This window comes from Haemaphysalis longicornis, unplaced genomic scaffold, assembly GCF_048455015.1.
Source record: "Haemaphysalis longicornis isolate Haplotype H1 unplaced genomic scaffold, Haemaphysalis longicornis Haplotype H1 scaffold_4, whole genome shotgun sequence".
NCBI classification, from domain to species: Eukaryota; Metazoa; Arthropoda; class Arachnida; order Ixodida; family Ixodidae; genus Haemaphysalis; species Haemaphysalis longicornis.
In genome coordinates, this window is record NW_027526361.1 from 8,066,615 (window position 1) to 8,092,265 (window position 25,651).

The 25,651-nt window shown below is 48.7% G+C and overlaps 1 protein-coding gene across 1 annotated transcript in view; it reads left to right on the forward strand.

Moving 5' to 3' along the window:
* The window catches only part of LOC144178205 (aminopeptidase N-like), a 39,825-nt gene extending 15,149 nt beyond the window's left edge, over positions 1-24,676 (forward strand). The window contains exons 7-21 of the mRNA XM_077705865.1: positions 1,029-1,142; positions 1,219-1,335; positions 1,411-1,482; positions 1,903-1,968; positions 3,776-3,912; positions 4,315-4,415; positions 6,104-6,234; positions 8,489-8,544; positions 10,665-10,812; positions 12,456-12,532; positions 12,605-12,718; positions 17,545-17,712; positions 19,641-19,775; positions 21,363-21,435; positions 21,928-24,676. Coding sequence (XP_077561991.1) covers positions 1,029-1,142; positions 1,219-1,335; positions 1,411-1,482; positions 1,903-1,968; positions 3,776-3,912; positions 4,315-4,415; positions 6,104-6,234; positions 8,489-8,544; positions 10,665-10,812; positions 12,456-12,532; positions 12,605-12,718; positions 17,545-17,712; positions 19,641-19,775; positions 21,363-21,435; positions 21,928-23,193 — 2,775 coding nt within the window. The 3' untranslated portion in view covers positions 23,194-24,676. The remainder of the gene's footprint in view (positions 1-1,028; positions 1,143-1,218; positions 1,336-1,410; positions 1,483-1,902; positions 1,969-3,775; positions 3,913-4,314; positions 4,416-6,103; positions 6,235-8,488; positions 8,545-10,664; positions 10,813-12,455; positions 12,533-12,604; positions 12,719-17,544; positions 17,713-19,640; positions 19,776-21,362; positions 21,436-21,927) is intronic.
* Positions 24,677-25,651: the final 975 nt, after the last annotated feature.

Consider the following 25,651-nt stretch of genomic DNA (forward strand, 5'->3'; position numbering starts at 1 on the left):
ACCCCCCACGTAATGTGTTTGTGAAGAAAGGGCACGTAACTGGGACGCCCCCCCGCCTTGGGACAGTCGTCGGAGCAAACGCTGTCACGTGCGGCTTCTGCAGTCGGTCGCATGTGTTTGAGTTCCCGCCATTGCCGCGTCTCCCTCCAGTGATACCCCATCGCAGACAGTCCGGATCTAACGTTTCACCCTCCCCCGCTATAAAATGTATTTCTGTAACACTATCAGCCCTGTAAATGCACTTGCCATGGCAATAGGCGGAAAGAAAATATGTAGAGAGCTTCGGCGGGCAGCACTCTTTTCAGTGGCACGTACTTCGCCAAAGGCCAGCCGCTAGCTGCAGGGATTTTCTTTCCCCAAAGCAGATTGGCTCGGAAGCTAGAGTGTGTACGCTACTGTTGCCACGCCGTTATGAAAGCGCAGGCGGCGAGCCAACTCGTGCGCACGTGTGGGCCGCAGCTGTTTACGCGCCATTCCGGATCACAAGCACCAAAATGAGCGAAGGGGCGTGCTAGCACCAGAGAGTACGCATAGGTGTTCGTTATTGACACGAGTAACCCATCGGACGAAAATTCACAGCGTTGTGAAGCCAGTGTGGGCGTGTTAAGTAGCGACCATTTCGTGCACCTGTCAAACAAACTTAAGGCAGAAACCCTTCGGAAACCGCGTGCCAGGATTTGAAATCCCGGTAACGACGAAATAGCAGGTGTACGCATGAACCATTCTCTGATAATGAGGCTGCCTGAACATTGTTGGTTTAACCAATTAAACGCTTTAAATCCGTTTTAAATGTAGAGCGCCATGCCGAACCCTACCCGTCACTAATAAATCCAATTTACTATAACTAACCGGCCCCCAGTGCATATACACTAGCCTTCCAGAAGCAGCCCTTGAAGGGACGTACCAGCATTTCTTATCGTTGAGAGAAAGCAAGGTAACTTTAAATTGTAGGGTATAATTTTATTGCTATGAGTGATAGTTTGTTGAGTAGGCAGTGGGTAATTGTGGCTGAAAGTACGCTTCTGCAGTGGATTGGTGGAATCGTCAGCTTCGACTCGTGGAGGGAATTTTGGCTGGACCAGGCTCTGGAGGACTACATAATCTTCGCCGTGACCAGACTCGAAAAAACAAAGTCCGCAGAGGTGCGTACAAGAACATCTTAAGAGCGCGTTTCTCCCTCCGTCCAGTGTGCTGTACAGCGCGCAAACGCACTCGCAGGACGACGACAAATTCGCGCTGAAAATGCAACGCGTGCTCAGTCTGGACGCCTCAGAGAGACTGCCTCCTGTCTCTGGGGGCGATCCTGCCTTGGGAAGCAGTTTTGGTGTGCGCAAGGTAACCGAACCATCTCGTTCGTTTGCCCACAGCGGCCTGTCACACGTCGTCTCCTTTTGTTCCCTGTTTCATTAGACCAAGGGGGAACTGCTGCTTCACATGTTCGACTCCGTTCTCCGCGATGATGCCATCAGGACCGTGCTACAGGTGAGCTGCATCTTCGCTCACGCTCATCCCTGCAGAAGCTGAGGAGTGGGCGGGACAATGGGGGATGGGGACGAGAAGCACTCTCTATTGCATGAAGCCCTGTTAGCTCACTACTACTTTTTTCCGCCAGCATCTTTTTATTTTCTTTTAGTGAGAAAATTATGCGGCAAAGATACAGTCAGTGCCTATAGTCGAAGCATGGGGCTTTTGGTAAGTATTATTACAGGGTGTATTATTTCTACACCTGAAGCCCCCGCTAATGACTTTACAAAAGTAATTCCATCATGAAAGTGTTGTAACGAATGCTGCGTAACGAATTGCGAGACGCCACTTCGTCGTTTTCCCGACTCGCAAGTGTCCGTGCACCTCAAAAGCTATGAATACGCTTGACAGATTCCAATTGTAACGCCTTTGTTACAGGAATTGCTGGTCAAACGAAAGCATCAAACTATAACCGAGGAGGACTTCTGGGAGGAGCTTTCTAACGTGAGTAAACCACATTCGGTATTCCTACTCTACTCAAACATGTCGAAGTAGCGGGATAGGTAGTCCAAATATCGTACCGCTGCTCATAGATTAGAAGAAAAGGAATGTGGTGCCAAGAGAGTCGTACGAGGGCACTATTTAACTCCGGTATAAATAAGTTGCAAGAAAATGTTCATACTAAGCGTAGGCTCAGAACACTCTTTTTAATGTTGGCTTGTCTGTCGTGTAGTTTATTTATGCTTGAGTTTGTTGTTAAGTTTACTATTATTGAGGGATTCGTCTTACTTTCTGACATTATAGTTAAAAACTTTAATGCTGTGATCCTTTCCGTGTACTGATTACTGCTGTTGATATTCCGTAGTTGCTGAATTTTGGTCAGTCTTTCAAAATATTCCAATCAAGTACAACAGTCCTGAACTGGCTAAAAAACGACTAAGAATTTATATGAACTAACTTTTCCATTCAAGCCACTCGTCCGGGCCCCAGGTTACCCCCACAGCTTTTCTAATGCCCCTGGCAAAGTTTGGTGCTTAACCTCAGTCAAACAAAATGCGTTGTCGTGGCAAGGGGTACGTGGCTGACACACAGCATGAATCGGATCGTCTCAATTTTTTGTACCACCTCCTGCCGCAGAAATGCGACGAGAAGTAGTCGACGTTGATTCGCACTGAACGTTCAACAAAGCTACCGCAAGAAGACTATCGTGGCTGAATAAAGCGTACACTCATCGTTCAGAAGGCAACAAGATGTTTGCTGTACAAAAACATCGAGGCCTCTTTCTTAAGAAAAAGGCGCTTAAAATGCGAAGCTTTTTCCTCCTGACTTCAGTCAAAGTCCTAGTCCAGAATCTAAACTGCTTCGACAGTGTCGGAATGGCGCAGTTGGGTAGACATCACCTCCATAACGCGAGGGACCCATGTTTGATCCCGAACACGGAAAGCGTTTCTTTCTTTCTCTCTTTCTTTTTTTTCTTTTTTGAAGTGCTTGGTGTGCCTTTGTAGAAATCCATTTGTGTAACTTGGCTTTCCTGCAGGGCGTCTAGGCGTAAAATCTGGATTTTGGACTTTGACTTTGGGCTTTGAAGACATTGGCTTTCGACCACAGAAAGCTTTGCGTTTCGACCATCTGCAGTTCACCTATGATCATCAGAAGCATCAGAGAAAGTTGGCTTCGCTGCAGTGCGTTTTGGGGTAACGTCGCCCTCACTGAAGCGTAAAAACTTTCGCTTTAAAAATATTTTTTGCTCTACTTCGAGTAGCCGGCGTCATTGCGACGCCTGTTTTCGGGGATACAGCAATTCCATTTTTTTTTTCGCTCTGAAGCACATCTGAGATTTGATTTTCTGGACGAAAAGCTCACGCAAAAGCACTGTTTTTTTTTTTTTTTGCCTTCTCCGTGTAAATTCAACCACCGTCTGTATAGTTACTTGAAAGGTGTTCTACTCTCTCCTTTGTCAAGTGCAAAATTAATCCGGAGCCCTCCACTACGGCGCACCTCATCGCCTGCGTTGCGTCGGCGCGTTAAACACCACAATCAATCAATCAATCAATCCTTTGTCAAGTGCATCACCGGCCGACACTTTCCTCTTTGCGGGCCGCGCTCTCTTGGGCCAGGACGGTTTCACAGCGCACGCAGACGACAGAAAACGAGCGAACCCGAGCAGGCGATACTCTGCACTTCTCTTGTGTGCGCTTCAAGATCGAGTGTGGGGAATAGCAACGTGCTCCAGCATTCGCCCTTGAGCGAGATCCGATGCTGGGCGCACTGGGAGAGGCGCCTGACCGCAGCTTTTACGCGCGGCGTGCAGGCAAACAACGAGAGCTTCCCGAGGGGGGCGCAAGTTGCCCGAGCCTGGACGCACAGCGCCGGTTTTCCCCTGGTCACGGTGACCCGGGTCTACGGCCAAAGAACTGTGCTCGTACGGCAACAAAAATATGGCGACAAGTGCGTGCGCCTTCCTTTTTCTTAGTCTTTCTTTAGGGGGATACATTGCTAGCGGCTTGCTTTGGTGTTGGCGCTAGCAAGGCGCATGCGCAGCATTCCGCGTAGAAGAGGAGCGAGGAAACACGAGGAGTTGCCACGTAATGTCGCTTAAGGGAAAAGTGAGGAGGCCTTAAGACGAAAGGAAACGGTGATAATCAGCAAATTCTCGAGGGTTAATTTTCTTGACGAAGCATCTCGGCAGCATTTCTGCGAAGACACCTGCACGATATGCAGGAGGAAAATAAAAGAGAGAGAGCCTATTATTGCTTTGGTTGTACATAACTTTGTCTAGGTTTGCTAAAGTGGCCATGCTGAACCTTACTGGTACATTTTTGTGCTTTTTTTGTTCATGCTTTTCACAAGTACATCAAAAACTGTCTGGAGCATCCCGATAACGTATACAGACGGACAAAGAATGGACTTCGACAACACGGCCAATGCATTTTGGCTGACAAAAAGAGAAGGTAAGCAAGTATTTCCTTTGTTTTTCTGAAGTTTTAAACCCAATGTGCGCCACTAAATGTTACATTTTCAGCGTACTGAACACGTGCCGTGTGATGCTGACGCGCTTGCGTCCAACACAAACACGACAGTACATACGGAGTCTGCGTTTTGTTGTTATGCTGGGCTACTTGTTTCATGACGGGTAGTTTAAATGTGAAGAGTTGCTTTCGACTACCTAACGCCATCATCCTGCGAAATGTGTAGACCCTTACGCGCAAAGTATACGCTCAGCCTGTGAGGCAGCTCGTATTGAGGGGCTCCGATTGGTTTGCATGACTCGTATCCCCTGGAATCCCCGTAAACCTTACGTAAACTGGCTTAAAAGAAAATCACGCACGACCACGTTCACAGCATCAAACCAACTTTCTCCCGGGATACTGAAGCGTATGATAGCGTTAGAGATGATTGGGCTACGCGCAGGGGAGGAGCGGGTTCGTTTTCTTGCACCGACAATTCGCACCTATATTACACAGAACTACAACGATGACACAGTTGAAGCAGCTTGTTAAAAATGTGCTATAGAATCTGATTTCTAAAGTGGAACGTTGTCGATTGACAAGCCAGAAAGCTCGTGTAAGAAATTACTTCAGTCCTGTGCTGGGCTTCGTACACTTATAGTTAGCATTCCAATAAACTCCCGGGTCATCTCCACTAACATGAAACCTGGGGAGGGGCGAAGCATGCCTGTGTATAAGTGTATTCTTGGCGCCTTAGCGTTTTTGCCAGCGGAAATGAAACCGTTCGGGGGTTGAGGTATACATCTTTGCTGTGAAAGACTCGCGCCTTTGAAGCGCAAATCGTTCTAGCGCGAGGCGTAAACGAGTGTCCCGGTGTTTTTTTTAGTACGGGTTACGAAGCATTCCGGTGCGATATGTAATCTAGTGTTCTGGTGTTTTAGTACTGTGACTACATGATACGACGGTTACGGCGACGACAGCCCGAGCTCCTAAGGGGCTTCGCCCCTAAAAAGTATATTTTGGCATAAATGACACTTAGCCCGTCCGATACCGTTTTGGTAAGTTCTTAAATTTTGTTATTGTACAAATCGAACAAGTTTTCGCAGCCTAATTATGTCTAAATCAGATGAACTTTCACGAACCCTGTCCTTCATTACTACGGGCTCTTCGTATTTTATCCTGTCTTTACACCCGAACGCCATTATGAAAAATTCGGCAAAAGCAGGTTCTGCTGGATGTCGTGTGAACACCAAATTTCATTTGAAATCGGAAACTCTGCCCCATTTTTCTACAGAGCTAAATGTCTCTCAAGTTTTGAACAGCGCTCTGATCTTGTCCGAAGACTGAAATAAAAGACCACTTTTTACAACTACATTTACCCCTCCCCCCCACCAAAAAAAAAACAAAACACGCGGGACATCAGAACAGCCCCTGTCTCCCTAAAAAAACCGTTTCTACTTATTATGGACTTGAAAAGTTGCGCCTTAATTTTACCCCAAAACTTGAAAATACATATGCAAGGCCTAGAAACTAGGAGCCGTATGCATAGCCTTTTAAATCCTTTTAAAAATTCCGTGCCCCCCCCCCCCCCCCCCCCTCTAGCCTGAAGGGCTTCTAGTATTTCTGGGGAGTTGCGGGAGGTGTGATTACCCGAGAAAACATGAACGCAATGCCGCGTGCAACGTTCGCAGCCAAGCTTCCCATCGCTCCCAAGGACGACGATTGGTTTGTGGCCAACTTGCGAGGCTGCGGCTATTACCGCGTCAACTACGACACTCGAAACTGGAACTTGGTCACGATGGAGCTGAACACGTACCACACGGTAAACGGGCCTCTCTGCTTCTTCCTTTCCCTTTCTTTATGCGCGCCCCGTGAATTCGCGGAACAGCGTTGAAGTGCAGCACTTCGCACTACAGAACTCTTGACGGGCGCCAGCCAGAGTATGCACTTCGCCGTCGTAATTAGCATTGTCGATGTCTCTGTGCACGTCACATCTTCACGTAGCTGATAAAAAGGGAAATAGACGTTAAAGTTCGATTAGGTATGAGTGCACGCTATATGGGCTGTGCTGAATATTAGCTGTTGCACAATCACTGCACTGCACTGGTAGTAACGCAGATCAGCGTTCAGCTGTGAATGGTTGGAGGTGTGCGAACAGTGACAAATCGAATAAAAAACAGAAATCTCTTTGAACTTGATTTCGTTGTTCCAACCGCCACATTATTGCGTGCTGCCTGTGAGGCTATGCCACGGAAAATCTTGTTAGACCCCGTCTTCCGCGCGCGCATTCCTACCACTCTATGAAGGAGAAGGAAAAAACGTCAATTTGAGCCAATAATAGTAATAGAACCACTCTAAAATTTTTAAAAATGTATACGTTTGGCTAACTTCATCGACTACCTCCATGTTTGTTATATTGCGTACAACCTACTTCGCAAGACATGTAATTGATTTATTGATTGTATGGTTTAACGCGCCGATGCAACGCAGGCGATGAGGCGCGCCGTAGAGGAGGGCTCCGGAGTAAATTTGACCTCCTGCAGGGGTCTTTAACGTGCGCCGAAATGTCGTACACCACGGGCGTTTTTGCTTTTCGCCTCCATCAGAAAAGTGGCCGCCGCGGCCGGGAATCAGACCAGCGTCCTCGTGCTCAGCAGCGCAGCGCCTTAGCCACTGAGCCACCGCGGCGGGTTGCGCGATGCATGTATACCGAGATAGGCAAGAATGCAAGGGAGTGTGTGCGAGTCGTGACATTGAATTCAATGTAAGCGAGATTCCCTTCGGTGTCTCTTTTTCAGGGGAAGCTTGTATTGGATAATGGTGGCGTTCGCCTAAAATGTCGTTCCCTTCCTCCTGGCCCGCAGCTGGCGCGGGCCAGGACAGGACAAGGACAAACAAAAGCTGTTGTATCTTAACACGTGTCTAGAAATGTGATTGAGCTGCTTTCGCAAATTGCTATGGTTTGTATTAAGTGCGCATGAGCGACCTGATATAAGTGTACTTACATGTGTTCGGTCTGTCCAATAAAAGTTAGTTGAGAGGTTCCGCTTGTCCCGTTCTTCCTGTATGTGCTGTCTTTTTCGCGCAAAGTCCGAGTTTGTTCACCTTCGGTGTCGCACCGCAAATCCCTGCTCCTTGAGATTCCCCTTTCTCTCCTCGCCCGCTATAACATTAAACTCGAGCTTTACAAAACACTTATCCGTTTTTAACTGGAATATGCCGAATCAGTGTGGAATCATAACCACGAAAATCTAACACACTCGCTTGAAATGGTTCAAAATAACTGTGTTCGTTTTATACTTTCCAACTACAACCTGACTGCTACCGTAAGCACTATGAAATCGAGCCTCAGCTTACATTCCTTAGCATATCGTAGAAAAATCCTTCGCCTTTGTCTTTCATAAGCTTTTCTATCACAGCCAGCTACGCGATGAACTCATTTTGCCTTCTCAGTACATTTCAGCTTGCATTTACCATGTCCATAAAAATTCGGCTTGCCGCCCTGCAGAACTAACACTTTTTCCCAGTCATTCATACCGAGTACATCAGAAGAATGGAACCACCTACCTGCACTGACGGCATCAATTTCCGACCACCAACTTTTGAAAACTGCAGTAGCTAACATTGTATAATCGGAAGCATTGCATTACATTGCATTATATTTTACTTTCCTGGTTTCGTTCTGTTTCTCATTTTTGTGCACTGCTTTGTAATATGTTTGTAAACTTTGTAACCCACTCCCCTCTCTAATGCCTCTGGCCCTGCGGGTACCTGAATAAATAAATAAACTGTCGCTCCTCGGCGCAGCTGGCGCGGGCACGCTGTGCGTGGCAGATCACGCCGCGTCGCCTGCGGCATGGCCGCGTTTTGTTCGCTCCGCCGTGCATTCTGGCAAAGCTTAGCGAAAGGAAGCGGTTTTGCAGTGGGCGGTCACGTGTTTCGCGTTTTGATTTCGATGGTTTCGGAGGAGGGATTCGTCTGCCTGCTGACTGAGGTTAAGCTTTGCGTGCACCCCCGCTTTCGGAGGGCAGGGGTTCGCTGATTTTTTCTGGTAAAATATTTCTTTCTCTGCGCAGAACATCGACACTCTGAACAGGGCCCGCATACTTGACGACCTCTTTGAACTGGCGGAGTAAGGTTACGGGAGTGAATTCCCTTTCTCTTTTCTTACATATATACTAGGGCGAAGTAGCGGCGTTTTGAGTGCGTACTTTGCCCTTTTTGGGCTACCCTTGTGTGAGCCGTCTCGCTCAATGAGCGTTGTTTACTTACATTGTTCCTGCTGAATTAGAAGGGGAAATATTTGGGTTTTCTGAGTGGGTAAACTGACTTGAGGTCCTCACGCCTACTACCTGTCGGCAAGGGTGCATTGTCTCAGACACGTGGCTTGGAAGACGCACGAGATGACCATGCGTACACGGTTCTTTCTTTTTATTTCGGTAACAGGGGCTGGGGAGAGGCAATTTTCGTTTCGGATAGCAATTTCCCCTGAAAAAAAAAGTCGAAACCCCTTCGTGAGAGAAGGATTGTTAAAGCGCGAAGCTTTCTACCGTGCAAACTGGGTCAAAGTGCGAAGTCCCAATTGCTTTGACCGTATCGGAATCGGATGGACGTCGGCTTCTTAACGTGAGGGACCCAGGTTGGATTCCGACCAAGGAAAACGCTTTTGTTGTTGTTGTTGTAGTTTTCTTGATGAGTTTATTGCGTAAGTTGGCTTTCTTGCAGCGCGTTTTGGTAAACCGAAGAACGGCACCAATGAAGCATGGAGAGCTTCGCTTTAAAAGTATTTTTTACATCTAAATCTATGCATACGAAGGCACTTGTAAGTCTCGAAAGTAGTGTAGACATGTCGGATCATATTGTTTTAGTAGCTTTTATTGATGCTAGTGTTATCACTGTTCTTTTGGCTTCAGGCTTTTGTCCAAAATTTTGAAGGGTATCTGTACGCGCTAGTGGTAAGAATTTGTTTAGAGCAACGTCCGTGGCGTCTTACTTTTCAAAGCAGATAGTGTTTTCAACACGTAAAATTAATGGGGCTGCTTTTCAGGGTACACTATTCTAGGAAATTTTACGCGACCTCTGGTATGCAAAAGGATGTCCTTGTTACGCAAGTGGGGTCATTATAGGAGCAAATACGACAGTGAGCAGCCTCGGATGCAGTGAAGAACAAATGCACGTGCTAAATGTTTGTGCGTCGTTATTTTATTTCGGTATTTACATCAGCGCGAGCAAGTTTCTTGAATATTGCTTGCTGTGGGTTTATGGTGTAAAATATAAATACGATCATTCTCTTTTCATGTATATTCTGTATGCTTTTATCAGGGCTCAAGAAATTCTCCAAGATTTGTTACCCGCAATGTGTTTTTTTTTATTCAATTTGATGTGCAGTTACGTTACGCTTCTTCTTCTACGAACCACCACTGTCAATACCTGATCATTGAGGAACGATTACCATCGAATTGTGTACATTTTGTGTTCATGACCCACCCATTTGTTGGAAAATCTACACTTTTTTCTGGTTATTAATTCCTGCTGCTCATTTTTTACCTAACCTTACGCACTTTTTAACAAGACGTCCCGACACAATGACAAACCATGTGACCTCTTTCTGTATTTCTTACAAATTGATACAATGTAATCTTTGCAAACTTCCTAATAAACTTGAACTGAAACTAAAGAGGTAGAAGCAGAGGATAGCTCAAAATCACGTCGTGTATGTCCGGGTATTTCCCTGTTTTTACTAGTTTAACTCGAGCCGATAAACTAACGATTATTTCATAGCTGTTGCACCACCCAGGCACAATATTGCAGCTCTTCGGTCTTCAGAAAAAAATTAAAAAATTAAGTTGGTTAGTTCAGTGCCCTGTTTTTTCAGAGAACAAAACAATTCAACAGGCAGACTTATTTTGTACCAAGTGTGAAGCTATTCAAAAATATTTCGCCCCGTCGATTCCGCACACGCATAGTGGTCACCCGGAATAAAAAAAAATCTTTACCCAGCATATATTGCGGGTGTGCGCTTGAAGTTATTTCTACAGCAGTCGTTGCGGCATCCGTCACGCCTGTAGTACAACGTATTTAGTTCACAATGTTTGAAACAACATATTCTACAAGTGACAATGGAATTTGCCATTCTCATGCTATGCCCTGACCTCTGCGCACCTTCAGAGAGTAAGAGGTGGCTGGTCACTTATTGTTTCCGCTCCTGGTGCCTTTCCCTCCCTCCGCTCCCAACCGCCTTCCTCGCCTAAGCCTGAGCATAGTTCCGTACGGGACGGCTCTGCACGCCTCCGAGTACCTGCGGCGAGAGAAGGACACCCTGCCCTGGAGGACGGTCCTCAAGCGGTGGGAGTACCTCGAGGCCATGCTGGGCTCCGGAAGCGCGCTCGAGAAGTGGAAGGCGAGCACCCTCCCACACTTCCCGCACCTTCCCTACGAGCGCTCAAAAGACTAACGTCGTTTGCTGTAGAGTGGGAAGTTCCTGAGAAGCCTCAGTGGCATGCCTCCGGCGCTCTACTAAATAAACATCTAAAAAATTAGCAGTGGCTTGGCTCGGCTATGCTAGGATATACGTAGCGTTCAGCTGGTTCAGCTGGTTATCCTTAGGTTTTGATTGATTGTAGGGTTTAACGCGCTGACGCAACGCAGGCGATGAGGCGCGCCGTAGTGGAGGGCTCCGGATTAAATTTGACCACTTGGGGATCTTTAACGTGCGCCGAAATCTCGCACACACGGGCGTTTTTGCTTTTCGCCTCCATCACAAAGGCTGCCGCCGCGGCCGGGAATCGAACCCGCGACATTCTTAGTTTTTCTGGTTGTCTAGGATTAGTTGATTATCATGCTTACTGCTGCTAAAACGGTTTCCAATCCAATCCAATTCAATTTGAACCCAATCCAATTAAATCAAATCCAACCCAATTCAATTCAATCTAACCCAGTCGAATCAAATCCAGTCGCGGCGGCGGCGGCTCCGGCACACCAGCTGTGCTGCGCGCCGTGAGACGTCACTGCTCCATGCGCATGCGCAGCACGGCTCTCCAGGAGCCACGCGAAACTGCTTACCTCGCCAGTGTATACCTCACGCTACAAAATATGTACAGGGCCGTTGAATCCTTAGCGATATATCTACGCCACGCCATCCGGTAGAACTCTCAAAGAGTGCTTTTCGCTTGTCCCGTGTCCTTTTTGGGATGCCCCAAGGACGCCGGAGACATTACCTAGCGTGCACTAAAAACGATCGAAACAAAGAATATATTACAGCCCCTAAAGCGCACTAGCCAAGCTTTCCTTGTGAAAGCCGGGGCATGCGATATTCCTGTGCTCCGCCAGCATTCTTGACGACTGCATCCGATGCAGCCCGGTGGGAACTCACAAAAAAGCTTCAGCAGGCGATGGGCTTCGGAAAAATTAGCCAGTGTCGCTTTGAGTGCAGGATGTTGAGGTGCGAGGCAATGTCGAGAGCAGTGATCACCTATTGGTGAGGAGTATATAAAGTCTAGGTTTAAGAAGGGAAAGGACGAAAGTGGTAAAACCTTTCTACCGTCCCTTCCCAGAGAAAGGTGAGAGAAGCGCGGAAGCTTTCTCACATCAAAACAGGGTCCCACCTTCGCTGAAAGTGCGTCCAATCGATCGTCGAACCTTCAAAGACCCATGTCGCAAACGAAGAGCGAACCGAAGCGACGATTTCTCGGGCACTAAGTAAACGCATCTACGAACGATCTAAATGAGTACGGATACAAGTATATTGCTGTACTCCCTCTACATGATCGAAGCGTGTATTGTCTTACCTAGAACCGTTCCTTATTCGCGGTTTTCAAGTAACCGTTTGAACACAATGTAAGCCCGGTTTCACGCACGCGCCGTGTCGCCAGTCGGGCTTTTAGGTCGACCAATCAGGGCTTTTAGGCCAACCAACCGGTCTATAGGAAAATTCATTAGTTTTTTGACAGGACGCCATTGGCCCCACTACTAAAGTTTTCGCTTTAAAAAGAAGAAACTTTAATAGTGCTCGGCCCTTGCGGCATCTTCCGTTCCTTCCCTCAGCTCTTCATCATTCGGCTGCTCGTTCATCACGTCCACAGCTTCAAGTGGTCGTACACCCAAGAGGACGGAGACGCAAGGTATGGCTGACCGCCGTCTTTCCGTGCCACGTTTCGGTGGAACCTGTGAGACAGGGACAGTGCCTGTCGCAGGTTCCTGAGGGTGATGCACTACGAGTGGGCCTGCAAGTACAAGTACGCACCGTGCGTCATCGAGGCGAGGCACGCCTTCGAGAGCTACATGTCTGCGCTGCCCAATGCGAAGCCGTAAGAAATCCTGAGGACTCACGCGTCATTCTTATCGCTGCTGCCTCATAATTGCTACTAAACCGTCTGCGTTTCAGCGGTAGGTGATGACTTGTGTCCTGAAATAGACGTTGGTTCCCCCTTAAGGGACCATGAAGAAAAAATATGAGTTTGTTTTATTCAAAATATTTCGTGTTTTATAGTGCCCCCAGCGCTTGTACGGATACAAACTATTTTTTATTCACTGAGAAATTAATAAATTCAGGTAAAAATTTTGATTTTCTCGCTAAATCGTGTGTTTTCGGGGTCCGCAATGACACCACAGGAACCGGCCACTTTGCAGCCGATACCGAAGCCTTGTTTACCATTCGTGAACCTAGATGGCGCCACCATACCGCTGCAAGCCGTTTTCTGCCTTTGGTTTGTTTTTGACCGTATTTAAACCTGGCTTGTTTTTGTTCTGGGAGAAAATAATCGTTTCGGGAAACATGGTGCTCACTCGAAAAATATGGTCACGTAAGACACCGTTGCTTGCGTCAATCGGCCAGTGTCGTCTGAGACAACCCCAAAGCCCCGCAGTGCAGTGCAGCTAAACCAAGCATAGTGCGCGCAATACCAACAGCAGTACGCATCGGTACTCCTATGTTTACGTGTGGTTTCGTAACTTCCACTGTCTGTCCCACCATTCTTATTGCTTTAAAAATAATGTGCCGTGAATTTAAGCGCAAATAGCTCGTTCGCCAAGCTTATAAGCTCTGCCTAATTTGCGTTTGCTTTTGCCGGCCTCCTCCAATCGCAGAGCTGTCTGGTATGACATCATAGGTTCTGTTGCGGGAAATGAGCTAGTGGGTCGCATGGCCATTCCCTTTTTTCCCTCATTATATCGTTTACTTCGAGGGAACTTTACGTTAGAAGTGGTGTCAGTTTGATTCTAACGAGGCAATCTTTTGAATGAACCAAACTTGTTTTTTATTTTCATGGCCCCTTTGAGGAATGCAAAGGAGACGCGCAAGTTGATGGCAGCCCGTGTGCAAGCGGCGTACCTAATGGAATAGATTATTATACATTAGATTTAAACTGAGACATTCTACGCCCCTCATGGTAGCCGAAAAGTAGATTCGGAATGCAAACACCGAAAAATTCACTTTTTACTGACTGCGCTTTGGTATCAAACGAATATAAACCTGGTGCACACCTATCTCTGCAAGGCGACTTGTGATGGCTCTAAAAACAGACCGAAAGCGAGAATTAGTAGAGTAACTTGGCTTATACTGTGCTAATTAGGAAAAGCCGAGTAAACTTCATGCTGCTTTTTTAAAGACCGGTATGCTTCCGCCTTGAGCGCTAATGGAAAAATCAACTTTTAGAGTTTACTACGGAGCGTCATTTAAACCTGAGCCCTCACCTTTTTCTAATTTTTATTAACGACCTTCCGTCAGGCATTTTCACTGATCTCCACTAGAGTTGCTGGATGGCGCTTCGCCGCTGTCGCGGCCGGGCGCGCGCACGGCCACCGGAAGTTCAACGGCTCGTCCCGGAAGTCAGGCGTCTGCTACGCTTCTCACCCGCTGATAAGCGTCCCCATTGGTGTATTTTGGCATTTTGTTCTCACTTTATTGCATTTTGGCTGTACACATCGCGTTCAGATCGCAACTTATGCTATACCGAAATATGGGACGTTAATATGAAGCAGAATTTAATTGCAAAGGAGAACGAAAATGTCACTTGGGTCTTGGTTTGAGAGGAGACGACGCAGCTCTAACGGGATTTATGCTAGAAAGAAAACAACGTGGGCACGGCGTCAGGCTGTAGCCGAATTCGTGCGCCCGTTCTGTCAAAACAGTTGTCAGTAAAGTGGTCACTGCAGAGCCTGCTGCCTGGGAATGGAGAGCTAGTTACACGGGAACAGTTAACCACGGTTAAGGAAAAGCGCGGTTAGACAAAAGCGCAGTTTGCTGCGTTACACGACAGACGAAACTGCGGTTACGTCGCTAACGATGGTTAACGCAAACTGAGCTTGGCCAGTTCGGTCACGCTAACCACAGTTTCCGCAGCCGCAGTGCTCAAAATCACACAATTCAGTTCGGACGCAAGTGGTGGCGCATCAGCGGAGGCGAAAAAAAAAAATCACCTGGCGTTCGGAAGAGACGAAGGTTCTCAAACGGCGGGCGCCCCAAAGCTGTCCCCAAGACGCGCTTGCGTTCTTAGCATCGCTCTCGCAATCAGCGCGACTGGCCGCCAGCAGCGGCTCGTTTCCCGATCCGCCCGATCAACTACGACAAAAGCCGTGCTAAATTTGTAAATTCCGCGCGTCGTCCGCCAAAAATGGATATAGCAGGCAATCTTGAAGCGTTTTCAGCACTCGGAAACGATCGGCGCGCGCGTCGGCCGTGCCTGTAAACACGCCGGCGCGCCTGCCCGCACGGCACTGCTTGCGGCCCGAACCGGCCCAGACCACGGCAGCAACAGCTTATCGCATCGCCGCTCTTCGAAATCAATTTGATCGCGCAAAAGAACTTCCGCATGCGAGAAAATGGATGTTAGTGCGGTAAAAAATTGTGCTAAGCTGAAAGTTCCCATCACCGAACAGACCTAAGCAAACCAAGCCGGTTGCGAGCTGTTGGGGAAGCCCCTCTCTTCTCGCCGCGCACGAGTGCGTTGCGTTTGTGTCAGAAGCGAATGCTTTAACGATATTTCTTTTTGTCTACACTGCTTCTCTTTTGTTTTTTATCGTGAAGTTAAAAGTGTGCATTTATATTTGTTGCGCTCATAATCAAGTGACTCCGGTCACTAAACTTGCAATTTCGCGTGTAACATCCAAAACCGCAGTTTGCGATAACCACGGTTAAAGTTTAGTAACCACGGTTAAACTTAACTGTGGTTACTTTCGCCGTGTAACTAGGGTATAAGTTTGCCACCCAACGCCGGTATAAATCCGGCTTAGAGCGAGGGAATCTGCGTAACAAGAGCTACAGCTTAAAAACGAAACTGATATGACATTTGCGTTTCGCTGCGTATCACGCACGTCGTACCGAATATTGTAATACTTCCAAGTGAAACGTCTTCCCAGACGACTACTCTGGTCTGCTTGTGCAGTTGACGGCGCAACAAGCAGGCATTTTTGGCGGAATGCGTGCGAAACCAGCCCATGCGTAGCATGCGCTATGCTGGAACGGCCCGACTTCCGGGACGAGCGCACGAACTTCCGGCGGCCGTGCGCCGGAGAGCTCGAAGCGCCATCCAGCAACTCTAGTGGAGATCAGTGGGCATTTTATCTCCCGCGCTTTATTTGTAGAGACAAGTGTGTTTTTAGCACTTGTAGCTACAAATAATAAGCGACTGGCCCTCCCGAATAACTTAACATAATTGAAAATGGGTGTGTCACATAATTGATTCAGTTGAACGTTTCCAGTTTTAGAATTTTTCTAGTTTTAGAACGTTTCCAGTTGTCAGGCAGAGTACATCCACATCTCGCCTCTGTACCCTGTACTATTTCTGCCTGAATAAAATTTCAAGCTTCCAAAGAATTATGTAACTTTTCGTTAACATGGATTAACTTCGCTTGAGCATTTTAACGTGGCTTCCCCCAACTCCCTATAATTCGTATTTTTTGTAATTGTTTTTCTGTACTTATCGTGTCACCCCCTCCGTTTTTTTCTTCTTTCGTCCGCTCCTTCTTCCAGAGCAATGGCGCGTACCCGACTGGAATAGACAACAGCATGGGAATCCTGAAGTAGCTCTTATGCAATACCACTAACAGGTGTGGTGAAGTGTCTGCAGCCGTTGGGTAGGACGTTGGAAAGGAAGCTATAGATGACATTCTCATAAACGCTTGGCGGCCGATTTCCTCTCTTGGCAACACTGAAAACCGCCATGACAGTGCCTACCGGGTCTGCGCATGCGTCCGCATCTTGCAGAGAAAAAAAACAGGCCCCGGCGTCTGCCGTCTGCGTCGTCATTGCCCGATTCTCGACCGTGGCGTCAAAGTCAACCGATATGAATAATAGCTGTGAGCCTGTGTGATGATGCTCTAATTGCCCTAAAGAACTCTAAATTTACAGCGGAAAATGGAGCTGAGGTAGCGAAAGAGGCAGCACGACGCACGAAATCCCCTACGCTGAAGCGCAGTTGCCTGTGAAAACGGAGATCAACGCGTGTTCGCTCGCACCTAGCCCATAGCAGAGTAGCTCAGTACAAAAGACAAATAATGGTTCCGAAGAAATTGGGAACGCTCACGCGCACGCCGGTTGAGATACGACGGCAGCGTAGCAGGGTGCGCTAACGTTGGTGCGCGCATTGTTAGCTGGGAGACTAGCGACATCTATTTGCAAGCAACCGAAAGAGATAGCGCTCGCCGAAAGGGGAACAGTAAGTGGCCGATACCAAAACACAGGAGCTGGCAATCAGCTGACCTGTGCCAGCGACTTCACTCGCGTCTTGCAACAGGTAGGCTGTAGGACGCTGCGCGAAACAGTAGTTAACGTCTCATTTTGCCACGCCTCGTGGACATAACTACATGCATGTGTTTATGTCCGCAATCAATTTAAATTTAAATTGGGGCATGCTTTTGAGCTCGCTGAGACGGCCTCATGCACGCGCGGCCATGCCCGAGCCCGCGCGTTCCTGTTGCTAAGGCGACACACATGGTTGCCGACATGCGTGCCCCGCCTGTGAATACAATTTATAGTAGTGATCTCACCCTCTCATCTCCTTCTCCTAGACCCCTACTGTAGCACAAAGGAAAAAGAAAGCTGATTCCTGTCGCGTGTATTGGATACGGTGCGGTCTGTTCCTACTCTTTGCCTACATGAGCCCCGAATGACTACTGCGGCCAACGCGCTCGCCAGGATCTTGCCGGAGCTGCAGCTGACCGTGTTCTGCACCGTCATCGAGGACGGCGGCGAGGAAGAGTGGCAGTCGCTGTACACGCGCCTCGGGAGAGTGAGCAACAACGCCGAACGCAGGAGCATCATCCTCTCGCTGGGCTGCACCAAGGACCACGACAGGCTCGTCAGGTTCGCACTTTCCCTAAGGCCTTTTGTTTAAATGCATTTGACACCCAACTGCGGGACGGCGTTTTGAGAGGTGCTGGTCGCCTGCTCTGTCCTTAACTAGTCGCCCTACTGTAATATTAACGATAAAATCGCAGATCACAAGGCAAGGAGCAACAGAAACAACTGCTGCTGCTGCTTAATGCTCTCATCGTTAGTATAGGATTGCATCGAGCATCCCATAATCAAAACGACTATTTAAACAGGCGACCGGTAAGCAATGCTGAACAAGTAGTGCTGGTTAGGAGCCGATTTGTGGTAGACGAGCTGATAGGACAGTTGTAAGGTCTTTTCGGCCTTTCGGCCAAGCCGGGCGCTGTCTAGAGGGTGCGCGCAGCAGATGAAAGTGGAGACAAGATACTGACACAAACAAAACAAATTACAGGGGTGGTTTTTATGTGTTTCAAGTGTCTGAAATGCGATGGGTCAATGAATGATGTCATAATATGGCGCAGCTAGCCAGTAGACGTGAAAGAGATGGAAGAAAAAGAAAAACTACCACCTCCCCTCGCGGGAACCCCTGTGCAGATGCGACGCATAGGGGGTTCACGTTGCAGCGTTGGACAGCGGAGGAATGGCGCTGGAACGATGGAGCGGAGCGGCGCAGGCACCGCGTTTTATAGCGCGCATAACGGTGAGGGGACGCGCCGGCGCCAGTGCGTCTGCCGCGGCTATGACGCAACACAATCCACTTTAATCCAATCCAATCCAAATCCAATCCAATCCAAGCCAAGCCAAACCAAGCCAATCAAAGTCAATCCAATCAAATCCAATCCAATGCCCCTCGCGAGAGAGTGTTCGCTATCGGAGAGGAGAGGGGGTGAGCGGCGGAGAGCGCAGCTGGCGCGGCGAGGAGAATGGGAGAGGGGTGGACGCCGACAACGACGACGACGCCGACGCCGGATGCAGGGACAAGGCGGGTGAATGAGATGCGTGGCATCTAATAAACGATACGGTACTCAAATGTACCATTAAACATGGTTGCAATGCTGTTGATTGCGTTGACTGCCTTGGCCTGCTTGGACGCTCCCTGGGGGAATCAGCCGACCAGGCACGTCCAGTCGCCAAAAGTATTAACAACCACAATGAGTACCGGCAGCTTATTAACACTTACCAGCGTAGTCAGCGAGGCTGTGCACACGAGCTGAATCGCCGTAGATCAGCTGGTCAGCGCCAAAGATAACCTCTACAGACAAACCCGTGACTATCTTGACTGCCGCTCTGTGCATAGGCTGGCACCCGCTACTTTGTCAGTAACCCTTTTGACGACTGCACTTACCGCAACACTTAACAACAAAGAAGCTTCGTTGCACTACGCGGTGGGGTGATGGCGTCACAATGACAACCGAAACATACAATGGTGATAAAGTGTTGTCTGCGCAAAGGAATGCGCGCGAAGTTTAAGCAGGCTTCTTTCCGCATTCCCTTGCTGCTGATGGTGTATAGAGTCAGCGCTAGCAAGCACGCTTGACCGTAGCGTGACCCCAAGAGCATATGTGTCCACAAAGTGGAAAGGAAGAACATGATACGAAGAGAAAAAAAAGTAAAAATAATAAAAGCTCAAACAAAAATCAACTCAACACTTAAAAGAAAACAAAAACATACGGTTGAAGTTGGCGTATTCTACGTAACCTACAGATAGGCTTCCTCTACACGGGTACTGTAAAACAACGGATAGTCGTGGTGAGAGCAGACTTCGAAGCTGCTTGAGCTTATAGCACCGCTTGCGACCGAAAAATATTTATCGGTCGTCGTTATCTGACGGTCTGCAGAGGAAGTCGTCATGTCCGTCATTCCCTCAACCCGAAAATTCGAGACGCCTCTGCTTCTAGCTAATGCGCAACCGTATAGTTCAGCCGACAGGTGCATTCCCTTTGTCATATTTTTCGCAGGTACTTCGAAGAGTTTTCGGCGCCTGGTCACAAAATGGTGCCGCTGATATTCACGGAGGCCGTCAAGCGCGGCAAGCTAGGAAGGCGGGCCACCACCGAGTACGTCCTCGCCAATTGGCACGACCTCAAGACGAGGTGAGCATGATTGCAGCGCACCGTCTCTTTGATTGATCCGTTACTGCATAAGTGCAGCGTAAAGGACGGCGCACGTGCTCTACAAAAAATGGCGCGGGGTTAACACTCCTAACCCTAGTTTTCAGGAGCGAAAGCAAAGAATATATGCACACAGTGGCTTTGCGGCAATTTGCCTTTCCTTGCATTTCGCAGTCTGCCGCGTAGCTGTATCTACTGGATGATTGGGTTCATCCTTTCGCTTGTGCTGAAGGGCATGCGCTGCAGGCAGCCCAGCCAGCACGCCATCGATGGCGAGACTTCGGGGCCAAGCGGGCGAAGCAGCCGTTAACTTGCGACGGGATGAGTGGCGTTGAAAGATGTTGCATTGTAGAGATCTCGCGTTAAAAAAATCAGCCACGTTACCGTAGAGTTTGGCGTAACTTCCTCGCCCATTTCAAACTAAACTCGGGTATTAAGGCGCCAAAGTTGCACGTGGTCTGTCGCGCTTACCTTGGGGTTCATTTAGATTAGCCGGAGTGCGTCGCCGTTTCGGTCCTTCGCCTGTCTTGGAGAAACGGCGCCCGGGCCTGACTTCGAACCAGCCACGCGGAGCTCAATTCAAAGTGTGCAAACCGCTTCGTTAATAGCTCGAAGAAATCCCGACTAGGGGGAATGAGGGTGCATTTAACAAGCGTGAAATTTGCCAACGAGCAGTTCGCCGCCGCTTTGAGCAATTTTCGAAACGCCATTTGGGCAACTATGGACGCAACGCACAGAGGAAAGTGTAGATCGCACTATAGGTCCTGGAATATCAGTATATTCTAGGCACTATAATTGCACGTCACGGAGGCGCTGAAGGAAAGGGCCAGACCACGTGGTAGCAAAGCCGGTTTCATTCCGAACGCAGCGGGGTCTCCATCTAGTGATGCCAGGGGCGCGCGAGCACTCCGGCGGGTGAGCGCGCTCGTTGGCCTGCCTCAGGCTGCTGCCGCTGCCACAGTGGTTTGCCGCTACAAAAGAAAGCACCTAGATTCGTTAATCATCGCCAGTGCCAAAATTGCCTTGATTTGTTTTGAAGGCGTGAGTGGTTCTCATTGACAGTTGATCGTAAAAGGCCAAAACTAAAACGTATAGGCAAGGCAAGGAAACACCCCGCATAATGCACACGAACAATAGCATGCCTGGCCACCAGATATTGCATACAATACAATCTTGTTACGACGGCCGCCTATATAAAGCAGAAAAGGTATATTCTACACAGACTATTCTGTGCCTTAAAATATATAGATGACAAGAAAAAGTTTAAAAAATTGCATATATCTTGTTTTGTAACTTCGCGAATGTATATTTCGAAAGAACTGGGGAATGAGAGGCTGCTGAGATTGTAACCTGTAGCGAGTTTCCGGCGCTTCCACAGAAACTGGAAAACTTGTTCATTTTGCAGCTGTGGAAAGGTCCCTTGGCAGTGCATTACCGAGCTCAAAGACGCAGCCCAAACTACCTTCACTGGCCTCATAAGTGGTGCATGCATCAGCCTCGTGCATTCACCTCATTCACGTACACACGTCATGCACCCGTATACGTCGCATATTTTACTTTGCTGCGCAGGTATCCCGGGCATTTCGAGGACATCCTGACTTCGGTTTTCAAGCACATTCCTGTCTATGAAGAGCTTTCCCGGGTACCACGCAAACTCTCAAATGTTCTTGCCATCTCTCTCTCTCTCTCTCTGGTGGGGGGGGGGGGGGGGCACGCATGACACCAATTTGCCAGGTGACTGCATAACGTACCTCAAGTGCCAAGTTAAAATTCCTCCGCAGAGATGTATCCTCGAGCTAAAACTTGGCAAGCAAAAAAAAAATCTGTATCGAATTCGAGTCCATTGTACTACATTCTTGCAAGTCAGGGTCAGGCAACCATAATCCCTTGCGGTGACATGTAACTACTGATTTTAAGCTGTCTTGGGGAACGCGCAATTTTTGTGCTTTCGTGAAAGCTGTTCACTGCTGGGTGGGCGTTTAATTAATCTATTTTACGCTCAAGTGTGCCAACGTGAGGCAGGCTGCAAAATTAGAGAGAGAATCTCAGGCCGCCCTCAAAGTACGCGGCAATCGGGTGCTCTTTAGCGCTATATTTTCTTCTTTTATCATGTGTTTTCCTCTTCCGACCGCAGGTAAATAAGCTTCTCAGACGACATCGTTCTTCCCTCCTGAGGTACGACGCAGCCTTCCGGGAGATCGACCGTGCGGCCAAGAAAAATATTGCCTGGGTGGCAGCTCATTACGCCGAGGTGTCCCGTTGGCTCAAGCGCGACGTAGCAGAGTTCATTCTTGACGATCAAGTCTTGCACGGGAACTCCGCACTCAACGGCACCGTTGGCAGCGCCGAAATCAACGACACCGATGGTGTTGACGTTTTCGCTACGAGCGATGACGTTACCAGTTACCCGGCAGAGTATGGCAGTGGCTCAAGAGTCAACAGCTCTGTCTACAACTCTGTGCAGCGAATACCGGATGAATTGTCAGCTACAAGCGGTAATAGTAGCGACCTCAACCTTCGTGCCGACAGCGATGCCGACCAGAACACAAGCCTACCGATAAGGGTTGTCAGCGAGCACAAAAGTGTGACAAATGAAAGCAGCGGTGTCGAAAACCGCCCGGTGCTTTCAAGCTCTACAAGTGAAGCTGCGATCGATTACCTCGCCGGAGGTCGAAGCACGGGTCGTGACTACGGTGAAACATCGCCCGAATATCCTTCCGACGACGTCTTTAATGGCCCTGATAACGGAGTTTGGGTCTTCGGGAAGAGGTCAGCAGGCGAGTTTGGAGACGATATTCTTGTTGATAGTGACAACTATCACAGCAAAGTAAGTAAGGGCACATATGTGAGCGGCAATATCGATGCCGCTCTTACCACTGAGAAAATGCAAGGTGTCACGGCGGCTGCCGCAGAACTGAACACAGAGCAAAACTTGAAGCTAAGAAAAGCCATCACCGAACAGAGTGGTGGTGGGGAGCGTGAAGCCCCCTATGCAAAGGAACAGCTGACTGCGGAGGTTGCCACGTCGAAGGACGCTGTGTCGGGTGAGGCAGCGTACAACAGCCGCACTGAAAGAGACGATGAAAGCCGGAAGGAGGGTGCGCGCGAGAAGTTTGTCATTGCCGTGAACGCCATCCGAGCGTCCAACGTCAGCAGGGCTGCAGATTTTACTGAAGTTGCAAGAGGGACGCAAGAATTAGCAGGAACTGCTAACGGAAACCAGAAAAACTCTGAAGCCTTGATTGCTGCAGATCTTGCTGCGACTACAAATCTTACCCAAGGAACTGGGCTCAATCTAAACCACTCTGCCGGCACAGCGTCGAATGCTGCCCTAGACGATAGCGCCGCCAAGACGGCTAGCGTGAAGCTCGTTGCAGAGCAACGAGTGGGGACTGCTTAGTGGCCACATTGCCATGGGCACAGTTTGGGTGCGCATACAAAACGACGCCTACAAGGATGAAGCTGTGTGCGGTAGCAGTGGAGGCGCGGAAGGTGCCGTTGATGGGGACAAGGAGAAACCTTGCCGGCAAAAAGGGACGCTAGTGAAGTACCCTACCTTCGTGTTACTGCACCCTGTGTGTTTTAGTGGGTTTTGTAACTTGCATCACAGCGCCCAAGTCACGCCTTAATTAAAAAGAATATAATTGTCAGGCTTTCCAATCCTTCGCTGCGCGATGCGGGCGCATTACATGCCGTTTCGGTATACAGGAACGACGTGTGGCGTTGAGGATGAAGGGGTTTCGGGTTTCTTCTCACTGACAGCGTGAGAAATGATAATCGGGAGTCTGCTCCCCCGCATGAGAAGCGGTCGCACCTCATGCTGCCGCTTCTCACCAGCGCACGAGGATACCGTCATCGCTCCACATTTGGGGAAACGAAAGTGCCACGCTCTTCTTATTAAACCCGCTCCCCGGCGAGATTTGTGAGAAGCGCTGTTGCTCCCTCGTGACTCACGTCCCCAGTGGAGTGAGAAGCGCCGTTGTGTTCCCCTTCCCGATCCCATCACTTAATGAGATGAGGAGCAGAAACGTGGGGGACCGTGGTATCTATTCTATTCCTCACTACCCTGACGGGAACATTATGGAGCAACATCATGATCTCGCCCACATGCAGACTGCATGTATAGGTCCGCACATTGCACAATATAGAGGCAAAAATGTGTCCTATTTTCTCCGATGCTAACAAGAAACCTCACGGCGCTCTGTTGGCATAACCGGTCCCTTGTTTTCGGATGACTAAATAAGGTTAACCGCCCTGGAACATTTTGACGAACTTGTGGTTCCAGTGTTGCAATCTAGCGGAAAGCCGCAAGGGCAGCCACATAATATTCACCTGCCACGTCGCCAGATAATGTTGTTGGCCCACACAAATAGGCACATACCCACTCAGGGGGACTGGCTCAGAAGAACGGATTATTAGAGAATCCGAATAAACAACGCGAAAACAGGAGAACGCAAGTAAATAGAGTAAAACAAAAAAGTAGGGGGAACGGAAATAGAACGAAAAAACGCGACCGGAATAGACCATGTCTCCGAAATAAATTGTGAAATATAAGACGTCTCCGAAACAAATGAATGGGTAGCGCGGCACACATCCCCGTGGCAGTGGGCCCAGCTCGGTACCTCCGAAAGACAAAAGTGCATGAAGTTAGAGTCAATGGAGGCGTCGCAGGAAAATCTCTAGCAGTCTCCTTCGTCGATTAGCGAAGCGGCGCTACTATCTCAGTCGTGCTCGCCAGGAGCAATTCAGACTGTGGGTAATAAACACTGTGTGAGCTACGGCTCTCCGTTACTCCCCGGCTGAAGCTGCTCAACTGCTTGCTAATGAGCAAAGCCTTGCCGATTCACAGCCACACCCGTCGTATTTCCGCGTAGAACGCAGCCAAGTTGCATCCTTAAGCGGTCGGTTCCACGTAAAGCGTGTTGCAACAATACACGAATAAAAATTATTCCTGAGCGAACCACTCTTTCACCCGTGCTAAAACTTCACTTGAATGCTGCATTTTATAGCCTATTCTAAGGGGTTATCGCTCACCTTATCACATTCCTACGGGACTTACTTATGCATGACCCACGGGCTTGAACAGCATCGTGTACTGATACAAAACGTTTTACGGATACAGGGAAATGTTCCTAACGGCCTAGCTTGCTTCTCTCAGAAATAGGTCACTTCTTTACTGATACAAAAAGTAAACAAGAAACACGCTTTCGCCATGGCCGGACTCGACTGCCTTTCCGAGCGCGGGAGGAGGAGAGTCGAGTCCAGCCGCGTTTTCACTAGGAGGTGCCAGCTGTCTAGCAAGCGAGAGTTTTATTTCTTTATTTCAGTACAGAAGTGACACTTATCCAAAATAAGCAAACTAGGCCGTTTGGAGCCGCATCTTTTGGGTCTGAAAAACTTTTCGTATCGGTGCACGACGGCCTCTAACCCGCGGGTCGTGAAGTAGCAAGCCCCATAGGAACGCTAGCAGGTGAGTGCCGCTTAACACGAACGACGGCGGCACTGCATGCTCGTTTAGAAATTGCATAAAAGCAATCTTCGCTAATGGGAAAGCCAACGGCCATCGTGGAAAAATGACAACCTGAGAATAGCTGCGTCCCCTGGGGTATCCAAAATGAAACGCGCGATGACGCTTCGAGGTGGAGTATGGGTTGTAAGCATGGGCGTCGGCAGCATTTTATCTTGAGGCCAAACTATTTGCACCACCGGAGGTGTGCGTGGGGGGAAGGGGGGAATATAAGCAGAACTATAAGGAGAATATATAAGAACTATAAGCAGGACTTCCCCTTCCCGATCCCATCACTTAATGAGATGAGGAGCAGAAACGTGGGGGACCGTGGTATCTATTCTGTTCCTCA